Source organism: Saccopteryx bilineata, chromosome 5, assembly GCF_036850765.1.
Source record: "Saccopteryx bilineata isolate mSacBil1 chromosome 5, mSacBil1_pri_phased_curated, whole genome shotgun sequence".
Lineage (NCBI taxonomy): Eukaryota > Metazoa > Chordata > Mammalia > Chiroptera > Emballonuridae > Saccopteryx > Saccopteryx bilineata.
In genome coordinates, this window is record NC_089494.1 from 175,273,600 (window position 1) to 175,286,143 (window position 12,544).

Consider the following 12,544-nt stretch of genomic DNA (forward strand, 5'->3'; position numbering starts at 1 on the left):
CAAAAAAAATGAATGTTTTGAAAAAAGTCTGAAAGTATCTTTCAAATAGATGCATTTTCACTTCTTTTAAAAGGAAAAACATATATACTTAAAATTTTGGTAGTTTTGATGATTGCAGTTGTATTTCATTAGAGTTATACATTGCCAAAGACACGATGACTTCCTCCTCTTGCATGATACTTTAGAGATTTCATGCATATTATTTTGTGTAATTCATGTAGTTTGCATCATTTTATTGCTGAATAGTGTTCCATTGTAGAGACATGACACAGTTTATTTATCCATCCAAGTATTGATGGAAATTTAGGTTTTCGATTTTGGGCTAATGTAAAGACAGCTGCTATGAACATTCAAATAAAAGTCTTTGTGTGAACATATGTTTTTATTTCTCTTGGGGCAATACCTAGGAAATGGGGTACTGGACCAGATGGCAATTATATCTATCAAACTATTTACCAGAGTGGCTGTACCATACATTTTATTACTTCCTGAAGATCCCATAGTTTCCATGTGCTGTAATTTCTCTTCAATATGAAGACTTGAGGGTTTTTGTAGTACATTTCTGCTAATATGAATGTTCTCCATTTTGATTAGTCTGAAATTGTCTTCTTGCCTTTGTTTTGGAAGTGTTGTTTTACCAGATATAGAATTGTGAATTATGGGGATTTTTGTGAAGGTGTTCCATTTTCTTTTGGGTTTCATTGCTTCTGATGAGAAGTCAAGTGTTAATGTATTGTTATCCAGTATATTGTTTTTGGAGTCAAATAGTGAATTTGTCAATGCATTTATCTATTCTAGTATGGTTATAATTGCTTCTATCTTTTTATTTTTCAAATTACTTTTATATGAATTACTTTATTGATCTTTCACAACAAATATTACAAATATCTCACTGTGGGTTAACCTGAGGGGGTTTGTAGAAACATGAATTCAGTGCCTCGTCTTTGTCAGAGATTTCTTTTTTCTGTAAAGCAAAATGCTTTGGAAAATTGAGCATTGTTTTAATAGCTGATCATTTGGTTTATATACTTGAAGTGAATGAAAGTTTTATTTCAGAAATAAAAGTAATTTTATTTATATATTCCTCTCTACTCCATATGTTTTTAATGGTTATTTAAATTTCACTTAAACATGCTAAAAACTAAAATATTTTATAAAATCTAAATTGTTATATTAAAAATAAAGGGGCCCTGGCTTTTTGGCTCAGTGAATAAAGCATCAATCAGCCCAGTGTGTGGACATCCTGGGTTTGATCCTGGGTCAGGGTACACATGAGAAGCAACCATTTGCTTCTCTTTCCCTCCCTCTCCTCTCCCTCTTCTTGCTATCTCCTCTTCTCTCACTTGAATGAAGGGAGGGAAAGAGGGAGAGAGGAAAGATGGGAGGGAGGGAAGAAGGAAGGAAGGACAGAAAGAAGGAAGAAGAAAGGTAAATATGTCTCTCATGAAATAAGAAACTAATTACAAATTCATTTGAGGCTTCATCTTTACCATAAGAAAAACATAGGAAAAGGTTATAAATAAGTGTACAAGTGTATGTGTGTTTATGTATGTCCAGATGCCTCTTATATATTATTTTTGATGCTTGTTTACATTGTTTATATCTTTGTCTAGTTCCTTTGATTTTTCAGTTGAGTTATACACATTAAAAATAAAATAACTGTCAATATTAATGGAAATATTTCAATAAGTTTCTAAATCATTAATCTACTTGTTGATTTCTTTTTGAGAGATAAAGCTTGCCTCTGAGTATAATATTGGCTTTATCCATGGACAAGATTATAGAGAATTGGAGGGCTGATAATTAATATTTGTTAAGAATTATTTTTTATTAGGTGATTTTCATATATGGCCTTATTTAATTCTCACAGCAACCTTTGATTCCTTCATTTTGTATTTGAAGATTCAGGCAAAGTAATTTATTGTTTTGAAGATGACTCAATAGTATATTAAGTGCCAGAACTAAGTGTTAATTCCAAACAGGATGTTTTTCCTAGTTTACCTTATTTCTTACAAATTTTGAGTGTTCTTTTGTTATCATTTCCTGAATATTCTTAGAGTTTTATTTTTTTGGACAAAAAAAGTTATTAAGCAAGACTGTTTTTTCTTTGTTTTTGTTTCCTTGTTTTAAATTTTTTAATTATATATGTAGTTATGGGGACTGGGTGTGGTTTTTTTGGTGTATAAGAGTTATTTAAATTTTTTATTGTTGATCTTTAGATGTACAGTATTATGCTGATATATTGTCATGTGAAAAAATATGTTGTCATAATTTTCTTGTGCTTCTAATTTCTTAGTGTTTTCTTTGTTTTATTACATAATCATTTATAAGGTTTATTTAGTGCTTTAACATGTCTCTAGATTTAAAAGACTTCATTCTTTAAATAGTTCTGTTTTTTTCTTTCTTTCTGTCTTTTCCCGTCTGTCATACTGTTCATAGGCTGTTTGTGTAAAATGTACCTTAACAATTTGATTTTCACCTCATTTATATCATTACTATTTGCTTATCTGGAGAAAATAGATTATTATCTTAAAGTATATTTAATTCTGAAATCTGGGTAAAATTGGAGTTTGGCAAACACATGTGACTAGAAACTCCCTCTAGTGTGAGACAGTATATTTTTTATATAAAAGGAATGGAAAGAAACTTTTAATTTTCACAAGCCACTTTTTTCTCTCTTAGTAGACATTTGTGACATTCTGTTAGGTTTTAGAAACAAGTGAATTGATTTATATTGAAAAGAAACTTCATTACATAAAAGGTGTACAATATCCCTCATGAAGGAAAAAGGTAAGTCATAAAGATCGCTTTTGAACAATAGGAAGTGTTAGGATTCTCTCATATGTACAAAGATAGAATAAAGATAGTTTTGATCAATTTCTTTGCTTTTATAAATTCCTAATTCAAAAGTGGTTAATAAAAACTAAAATGGAAAGCTCTGGACTTGTAAAATTTATTAAATTATTTCATCATTATTTTTTGGTTTGATTTTTTAGCTAGCATTTAATAAAGAAATGTATAAACTTTCCAATGGATTTATTTAGAACTATGATGACTTTTTATAAATCTTATATCTTTAGTTTTAATATAAATGTTCTTTTAAGGAGACTCCATATCATTTTTGTTAATTAAACTTTCAAATTTGAAAACACCCTGTAATGAAGACAATCATGGTTACACACTGTTTGTCAGAAGTTATGATAGCTTATATGAAGCTTTTTAAAAAGAAAAAACAAAACTAAAGTGATACAAATTTAAGTGACTATTTTTGCTTAATTTGATGACTAGTCCTTTTTAGCTCTTTGATACTTTTTATGTAAGTCTGATCTTTACTGGTTTTTGTCGTTTTTTACTTTTTTTTATGCCATTGGTAAGTCCTCTCAGTTTTGCTTTCTATAGATAATCCAAAATTGATTCTTTGTCACCACCTCCATACAACTATATTTATTTAAGCCCTCATCATTTGTCACCTATGTGGATACTCTCAGTAGTCTCTTATTGGATATCCTGCTTCCAGTTCTTCCTCTATAGTCTTTTCCCTGCATAACAGATAGATCTTCCTAAAAAGTTGTACCCAGAACCCATCTGAAAGTAAAAAGAAAAGTCCTTCATATGGCCCTTAGAGTTTTATGTAACTGGCTGGTGGCTTCTTCTCTAATCTGATCTCTTAAAGTCTTTCTTCACTCTGCTCTAAGCACAGGGCTTTCTTACTGTCTTTCTCAAACATTTTAAGCACATTCAGACCTCAGAATATTAGCACTTAACCAACTTCTCAAGATGACTCTTTTAGGTATTTGAATGGATTGCTCCCACACTTTATTCTGGAATATACTACAGTGCATTTTATCAGAGGCTCTCTCTGACCTCTCATATTTAAAATCTTATTCCCTCCCCTTTGCAAAGCAGTCTACATGTATAATTTTAGGTTTTTATTTTTTTCTCACCTTTAACTACCTTCTTACCCAGACCTAATTTGACAGCAGATATTTTTAGCTACCTCTTTTATTGAATTATTTCAAAACAGTCAAATTAATTTTATAGAATCAAAGTCTCTATTTTGTACTGATAAAATCACTGCCTTATATAATCTTTTATTAAATATCATTTATAACTAAGATGTAGTTGCATAAATGCTTTGGGAACAAACAATACTGATGCTTGCTAAAGTTGAAACTTAACTGGAGAAAGCAAAGTGTGACTTTTATGTTGGAGTTCTCTACTAGACTCAGCATGGAAACTACTGTGGATATCACTTGGAATATTTTTAAAAAGTCTTCGTTAATTGTCCAGGGAGTTGATCAGGTAGATCTTGATTAAAAAGAATTCATTTGTAATTAAAAACAGGAATTGAAATAAACTTACCTTGATTATATTTTAAAAAGCTAGCTTATTCTAACTTGTTGTTAGATTAGTTTATATTGAAAATAAGCTATATAATTATCTAGAATAGAGAGTTTAATATGAAGTTAATTCCCAGTAATGGAAATAAATGACTACTGCAGAACTGCTGCTTTTCTTAAAATTTATTTTTGTAAACAGTACATCTAATGAATACATTTTGGAAATGGGTAATAGTAATGATTGTACATCATTTAGATGTACTTACTAGCACTTAAAAATGGTAAATCTCGTGTTATATATATTTTACCACAATAAGAAACAGGAAGAATATACTTAACACATATTTTTAATGTAAATAAAATGTCTGACAATATTACTGTGCAATGTAGAGAAAAAAGAATTTATGGAATTAGAACAGTTTTATTTATGTAATGTAGTAGTCCTCCCTTACCTCAGTTTTGCTTTCTGCAGTTTTAGTTTCCCTTGGTCAACCTTGGTCAAAAAATATGAAATGGAAAATTCCAGTATTTAATAAGTTTTCAACTGCACACCATTCTGAAAGGCAGGATGAAATCTTGTGCCTCTCAGTTTGTCTGTTCATTGTGCACATGCTGTACAAATGCTACCTGCTCTGTTATCCAGTATTGTGAGAGAGACACACACACATTCACGTAACTTTTATTACAGTATGTTGTAATGATTATTCTGTTTATTTGTTGTTAATCTCTTACTGTGCCAAATTTATAAATTAAACTTTATCACAGTTATGTATGTATAGGAAAAAACATAGAATAAATGGGGTTCAGTACTATTTGTGATTTTAGGCATCCACTTGGGTCTTGAAAAATATCCCATGCATATAAGGGGACTATTCTATTAGTTCTACCATGAATGAGTTGGATAAATATTGGCAAATCCTTTATATTTTCTTAGCTGTAGTTTTCTTATGTTTCATATGAGTGTGCTTATTAACCCTCACGAGTTTTATGAGGAACAAAAGAGGTTATTTATATAAAAGTCTTTATAAGCTATAAATCAGTTTATAGATTTTAGGTGGAATTTTTTATATTTTTAGAAGAGTAAATCATTGAACTGACTGTTGGTATTGGATATAAGATTTTGTTCTGAGAGGCACTTGCTATTGGGGTTTTTTAAATGTTTAAATTGCTTATTTTCAGTTTTTGGGTTTTTTTTTTTGTGTGTGTGTGTGTGAAAATTTCGCTGTTTTCCCCCAGGATATAATTAATTGAGAATGGAAAAGTTTAGCTTATATTTGGAGAGTTTACTTCTTATTAACATTATTAAATTTTTATATTTTTTTACTATTGATGTCATTGCTTAACATAACCTCTGAAGAGATAGCCTCCTAAGCTGGAATAGATGTTGAATAATTTTCTAATTTGATGTCAGTAATTAAAAAACCTTATGCATGGGACAGAGAATGACAGATTGGGTAAGGTACAATGATTAAGTCAAAAATCAGATTTAAGTTACAAAAATAGTAAGCGCCTTTTGGGTTGCTCACCTTGAGTGGACTAAAATAACTTTTCCTCTTTTAAATAAGAAAACAGTGAGTCTGACTGGCAGTGGCACAATGGGATACTGAGGTCTTGGGTTGAAAACCCTGAGGTCGCCAGCTTGAGCAGGCTTTCGCACAGGCTCACCAGCTTGAGTGCAAGGTCACTGCCTTGAACATGGGATCATGGAACAACTAAAGTGCCGCAACTACAATTGATGCTTTTCATCAAGCTCCCTTCCTCTCTTTCTCTCTCTCTAAAAAAAAAAAGAAGGGAGGGAGGGAGGGAGGGAGGGAGGAAGGAAGGAAGGAAGGAAGGAAGGAAGGAAGGAAGGAAGGAAGGAAGGAAGGAAGGAAGGAAGGAAGGAAACTGAGTTGGAGGAACTTATTATCCAATTTACAGATTTTTTTTTCAAAAATAGAGATAGAATGTAAGAAAATGAGCAATGGAAAGCTCACCTTGGAAAGAAGCTCATTTAAGAGCAAAAAAAAAGTCTAAAATTGAAGAGGAAACATGTATTAGGTGAAATATTTACTAAAAGTTCTGTTGGAACATGACAAAAACTTCTGTGACCTAGGATAGGATATATATATAATATATATAATACTAAAAGGAATTCACTATCTTAAATATTTTCCATCATTTAATCAATAAATATGTACTGCCTGACCGGTGGTGACACAGTGGATAGAGCATTGACCTAGGATGCTGAGGTCTCAGGTTCAAAACCCTGAGGACACCAGCTTGAGCGTGGAGTCAGAGACATGATCCCATGGTCGCTGGCTTGAGCCCAAGGTCACTGGCTTGAGCAAGGGGTCACTGGCTTGGCTGGAGCCCCCTGGTCAAGGCACGTATGAAAAGCAATCAATGAACAACTAAAGTGCCATAACTGTGAGTTGATGCTTCTCATTTAAATAAAGAAATAAATACTGACTATGATCAATATAGCAATTATAGCCTATGTTTGGTTTCAAGTGATTCTTTTTCCCCTTAGTTGTAATGTTTGTGCTGTTTGCTCCAGAATTACTGGATCATGTGTGGTTCATTGCCGTATTGCAGAATTTTAAATCTGAGTGCCCTTAGGCAGGATACCCAGTTCTCTGTTTGCCACGGTCTCTGCCATTCCTATAGTGTCTGCCTTGCCAGACTCATTTCACTGAGATGAAACATCTGACATCTGAAGGAATATGTGACTTCCTAAGCTGTTATGTAACAGGTAAAAAGGCAAGCATAAAAAGCAAAAGCATAATTCCTGTTTGTTTAAGCCATGCCTGCAAAATGCATCCCCGGTACGGACCTGCCTAGTGAGTGAAGGGTTCCCACAGGGCTTAGATGAGCAAGCCTGAAACCATGTGGTCTTTAAATTATCCTTGTGCGTGTTGTCTTACTCCTGTTTTTAATTATAGCATTCTAATTTTTCAGTGCTACCAAGTCTGTCACTGCTATAATTTATTATACATAAAGGACTAGGCTAAATTAAGCCTTAAGTTACAGTGTGGTAGAGAGTAAAGACTTCTGGTTTTATCTAGTTATATTATTTAATTGATATATATTGAAAAGTATACATTCCTTGGGAACCTTTTTGGGAGAAGGGGGTCTATTTTTAATAAAGTAATATCCAACTATTTTTATATGAATGTCCTCAAGATATAATGGTTAAGCTGTTTACATGATAACAAACTTCTTCAAAATAAATCCTGTAAATCATTACAGATTCTGAAATTAAAAACTTTGTGAACCGTCATCACCCTGTTTAAAATTGCCTTGTCTGGGTCCTGGTTGGTTGGTTCAGCAGTAGAGCGTCAACCCAGTGTATGGAAGTCCCGGGTTCGATTATTGACCAGGGCACACGGGAGAAGTGCCCATCTGGCTTCTCCACCCTTCCCCCTCTCCTTTCTCTCAGTCTCTCTCTCTTCCTCCCACAGCCAAGGCTCCACTGGAGCAAAGTTGGCCCAGGTGCTGAGGATGGCTCCATGGCCCCCGCCTCAGGCACTAGAATGGCTCTGGTTGCAGCAGAGCAATGCCCCAGATAGGCTGAGTATCGCCCTCTGGTGGGCATGCTGGGTGGATCCCGGTCAGGCACATGTGGGAGTCTGTCTGCCACCCCTCACTTCTCACTTCGGAAAAATTCTAAAAAATAATAATAATAATAAATAAATAAAGTAAAATTGCCTTGTCTGCATCTTTCTTACCAATTTATTTTCCTTCATCAGGCTTTTCACTGATTAACATATTCTATATTTGTTGTCTCTCTGCTATGGACGCCATGAGAGCAGAGACTTGTTTCCGTTTACTGGTCTCCTTCACTGCTTAGAACACATAGTGAATGAAAAACTATGGTGTATACACTCACGAAACCTTTCTCCTCTAGCTTCAGTATGTTCTCTGCTGGGTGTTACCCTCTCCTTTCTATCTTCAGTTTCCTTTAGCTTAGTATTTCTAAACACTGATCTTGATAGTAACTCCCCTACTTTAAGCCCTCCACTGCCGGCAGAATGACATCAGCTTTAAGCACATCTCAATCTTACTTCATTGCATTTTGTTTTCTGTTTGTTTTCTTTAATTAGACCTCTGAGCTCTTTGAGAAAAAGAACTTTGTTGTTCTCATCTGCTGTACCTAACACAGTGTCTGAAAGTGCTCAAAAAGAGTTTGTAGAATGAAGTAGTAATAATCACATTGCAAAGCCCAGAAATGGCAGGACGTGTGTTGACAGTTTTGCTGCTAGTTAGCAGAATTAGACTAGACTCCATGTTTTCTGACTCCTTAAGTTCAATGCTCTACCACTAGTAGGAATAGATTTTGATTTTTAATAAAAAGTCTTCTTGTTTCTTCACTTACAGACATTGATGATGTTAAGAAGTACAAACCAGGTTATTTGGAAGCTACGGTTAATTGGTTTAGATTTTATAAGGTGCCAGAGGGTAAACCAGAAAACCAGTTTGCTTTTAATGGAGCATTCAAAAACAAGGTGAATATGATAATCTTTATTTTATAATTTCCTCGTGATACCTGTAAAATATTTTTTCACTTTTAGAATTTCTTATATGAATATTTGTATATAGTATGATGACAAGAGTTTTACTGATTTTTATACTTGACATTATTTCATCATTTTTATTAAAAACTTTTATTCAAGAGATCTCATATGAATCAGTAGGCTGATGAATATCTATATCCATCTATCAATTCCTTTTAAAAAATGAAGGATTTCTGTGATAAGTCTTAATTTTTCAAATTCTTTATAAGGATTCCTATTTACTGTTTTGGAGGGAAGACAGTTATTATTTGTGTATATTGATTGAGGCTTCTCTCCTATGTGCTCGTTCTGCCATGACTGAAGTAAGCTGCTAATTTAATAAAGTGCTTCAATTATCTTACTGTCACAGGCTTTTTCTACTAGAATACCAAAAGGTATCTCTAATATGACATTGATGGAGAAAATAGGCCAAAGAATTAAAGTGTGAAACATGGAACAATTTAAAAAAGTTATTATCATTATATGAATTACTCATTATAAACCAACATTCAAGTGGAAGCTAAGAAGTAAATTATGTTTTATAAGTTAGCCATGTTAATGAAAACAAAAATTTACAATAAGTATTTTGCTATACAAAAAATTATTGCTGGACCCAGTATTTTTTAAAATGCATATTAAAAGAACCTTTAAAATATTGAGGGCTTTGTATAGAATTAGTAAGTATAAATATAAAATTGTGTTCAGTAAAACTTTCTTTACTGAAATAGCAGGAAGGCTGGATTTGGCCTAAGTTTGCCAGCCCTGACTCAGATTATCCTTACTGTATTCCATTTTATAGATGAAGAAATTAAGGTTTAGTGCTATTAAGTAACTTGTCCAAAGTCAAACATCTGGTAAGTAAGGATGTCAGAATTCATGCTCAGGCTTGCCTCACTCCAGAGCTCAGGTTCTTATAGTGAGTATAATGTCAATATAGCATGTTTGTGTAATGGTGTGATTGCTATGGGTTTTTTTGTGTTTTTTTTTGGTTTGGAACTAGGCTTTTGCTCTTGAAGTTATTAAATCGGCTCATGAATGTTGGAAAGCATTGCTTCTGAAGAAGTGTGATGGAGGGGCTATAAATTGGTAAGAATTTGTCTCTTCTACGAAATGTTATTTATTATTAATTGGCAGTAAATAGCCATGGTATACTCAGTTCTGATTCCTTTTTAAAGAAATTTCAATTTTTTTTTTCACTAAAAAATCATGTGCCTGGTCAGATAGCTCAGTTGGTTAGAGCGCTGTCCGGATATGCCAAGGTTGTGGGTTCAGTCGTCCATTAGGACACATATAAGAATCAACCATGAATGAGTGCATAAATAAGTGGAATAACAAATCCATGCTTTTCTTCCTCCTTTCCTCCCGCCCTCCCTCCATCCCCTCTGCACCCATCTCTCTGAAATCAATTAAAAAATACTTGTAGAGCACCTATTTGGAAGAAATTACTAAGTGCTGGGCACCATGAAACTAGTGATTGACATAGTGTCATTTCTTAAGGGGTTTATAGTTTAGTGGGGCATTTATAATAATAATGTTATTATACTGTATGTGCAAAGATAGAGTAAAAAACATTAGCAATTTTTCAATTCCAAACATACAGTTATTTTGTTTATCTTAGAGCTGCCACATCATTTCTTGATAAGAACAGTAAATGCCTTCTTATCCAACAAGATCTGGATCACTAGCCCGTTGATTCAGGGCACTCAATAGTTAACATGTGACTCCATTATTTTCCTTTAAAACATTTAAGTGTCCATTTATTCACCTATCTGTGGATATAAGGCTAAGATCTTTTCTATACTGATTCCATAATTTATATATATATATATTCTAATATAATGTATAATAGAAAATAAAATTCAGATTCTATAATCCTTAAACGTTTTTGTTTTTTTTTTCTTTAGGAGAGAAAGAGAAACATGGTTAGGAAGGGAGAACGATGAAAAGCATCAGCTCATAGTTGTGGCACTGAAATTGTTCCCTGATTGTTTCTCATATGTGCCTTGACCGGGGGTGGGGGGCACTCCAGCCGAGCCAGTGACCTTGGGCTCAAACCAGCGAAGATGGGGCCATGTCTGATCCCATGCTCATGCTGGCAACCCTTTGCTCAAGCCAGGCAAGCCAGCGACCTTGGGGTTTCAAACCTGGATCCTGACCGTTCCAGGTTGACGCTCTATCCACTGTGCCACCACCTGTTCAGATCTATAATTCTTAAACATTTTATAATTACAAACCCTTACAGAATTTTTAAGAAAATAAATAAAAAGCTTGGTTGGTTAGAGCATCGTCCTGAAGCACAGAGGTTGCCAGTTCAATCCACATTAGGACACATACAGGGACAGCTCAGTGTTCCTTTCTCTCTCTCTCTCCCCTTTCTTCTATCACTGAAATCAGTAAATAAAATTAATAAGTAAAAACTCTTACAGATTTTTAGTGTTTTTCCCTAACCTTTTACATCAGCCTTACCCTACGTCTGATTTGACACCCAAGTTTTTTATAGTGATTTTTTTTTTTTTTGAGAAAAGAGAGAGACAGGAAGGGTGGAGGGGAGGAAAGAGAGTGAGAAACATCAATTCACAGTTGCTTCACTATGTTTATTGATTGCTTTTTATATGTGCCTTGATGGGGGTGGGGGTCTTAAGCTGATCCAATAACCCCTTCCTCAAGCCAGTGACCTTGGGTTCAAACCACCAACCTCAGGATTTTGAACCTAGGACTTCAGTGTTCTAGGTCAACACATTATTCACTACACTGTTATAAAGTACCCAATCCACAATTCTGTGGGTTTTCATAGAGACACCAAGTCCAAATGAGTTTTTGAAGAGTTTTATTAAAGGAGGAAATTTATTAAATATGCTAGCTGCATATAGCTTACACAGGGCAGTCCTAAAATCATGTGCCTCTATAATATTCTAGGGGCTGGTTATATACCCTTAATTATGCATGGGCGGGGAAAAAGCCTGACATCACGGCATAAGCTTGTAACCTTTGTCTTTACTTACACAGGTTTGGGAAAAGGATGAAGGGGGGGATGGGACACAATTCATTAGCAAGTTTATAACATCTGCCTATAGGGTTCATAAAAAGATGTTTCTTTACATTAAAACTTACCAGGTAACACAATGGTAAAAATGTCACTTTACATATTAAAAGACATTTCTATATTTTCTAGTGTTCATTTGCTATTCCTTTGTCCAGAGATACATACATTAACTACATGCTTTCAGGAGGGGAGAGGTAGTTTCCATGGGGACAAATGCCTGTAAATGGCCCATTAATATAAGAAAAGGTTTAATTTAATCTTTCTCTGCCTACACCTGGCTAGCTAGTCACCCATTTCCCCACAGGTGTGGGGGAAGGTCAGAGAATCCAAGTCTTTCCTTTTGCATGTACAACACAATGCCATCGGCCATCCTGGTTTTATGCTAATCACACAAGCATAGAAATCCCATTTACCAAATCTCTCTGTGCCTAGCCCAAATAAATAAAATGTTCTTTAAGCATCCTAAAATATTAATATTAGTTCTGTAACTTTTGGTCCCATACAAGAACGCCAATACTGGTCAGGCTATAGTGATTCTTTTTTATTAAGGCTTTTTAGAGCCTCAGTAGTGTTTATAGCCTCAGTAGGTTTAAAGCCTACTCTAGTGTTCATAGTAATAGTTCTCT

The 12,544-nt window shown here is 34.1% G+C and overlaps 1 protein-coding gene across 2 annotated transcripts in view; it reads left to right on the forward strand.

Annotated features, from left to right (window-relative positions):
* The window catches only part of PPA2 (inorganic pyrophosphatase 2), a 118,971-nt gene that overhangs the window by 86,667 nt on the left and 19,760 nt on the right, over positions 1-12,544 (forward strand). For both annotated transcript variants that reach the window (XM_066279444.1, XM_066279443.1), the window contains 2 exons: positions 8,700-8,827; positions 9,876-9,961. In XM_066279444.1, coding sequence (XP_066135541.1) covers positions 8,700-8,827; positions 9,876-9,961 — 214 coding nt within the window. The remainder of the gene's footprint in view (positions 1-8,699; positions 8,828-9,875; positions 9,962-12,544) is intronic.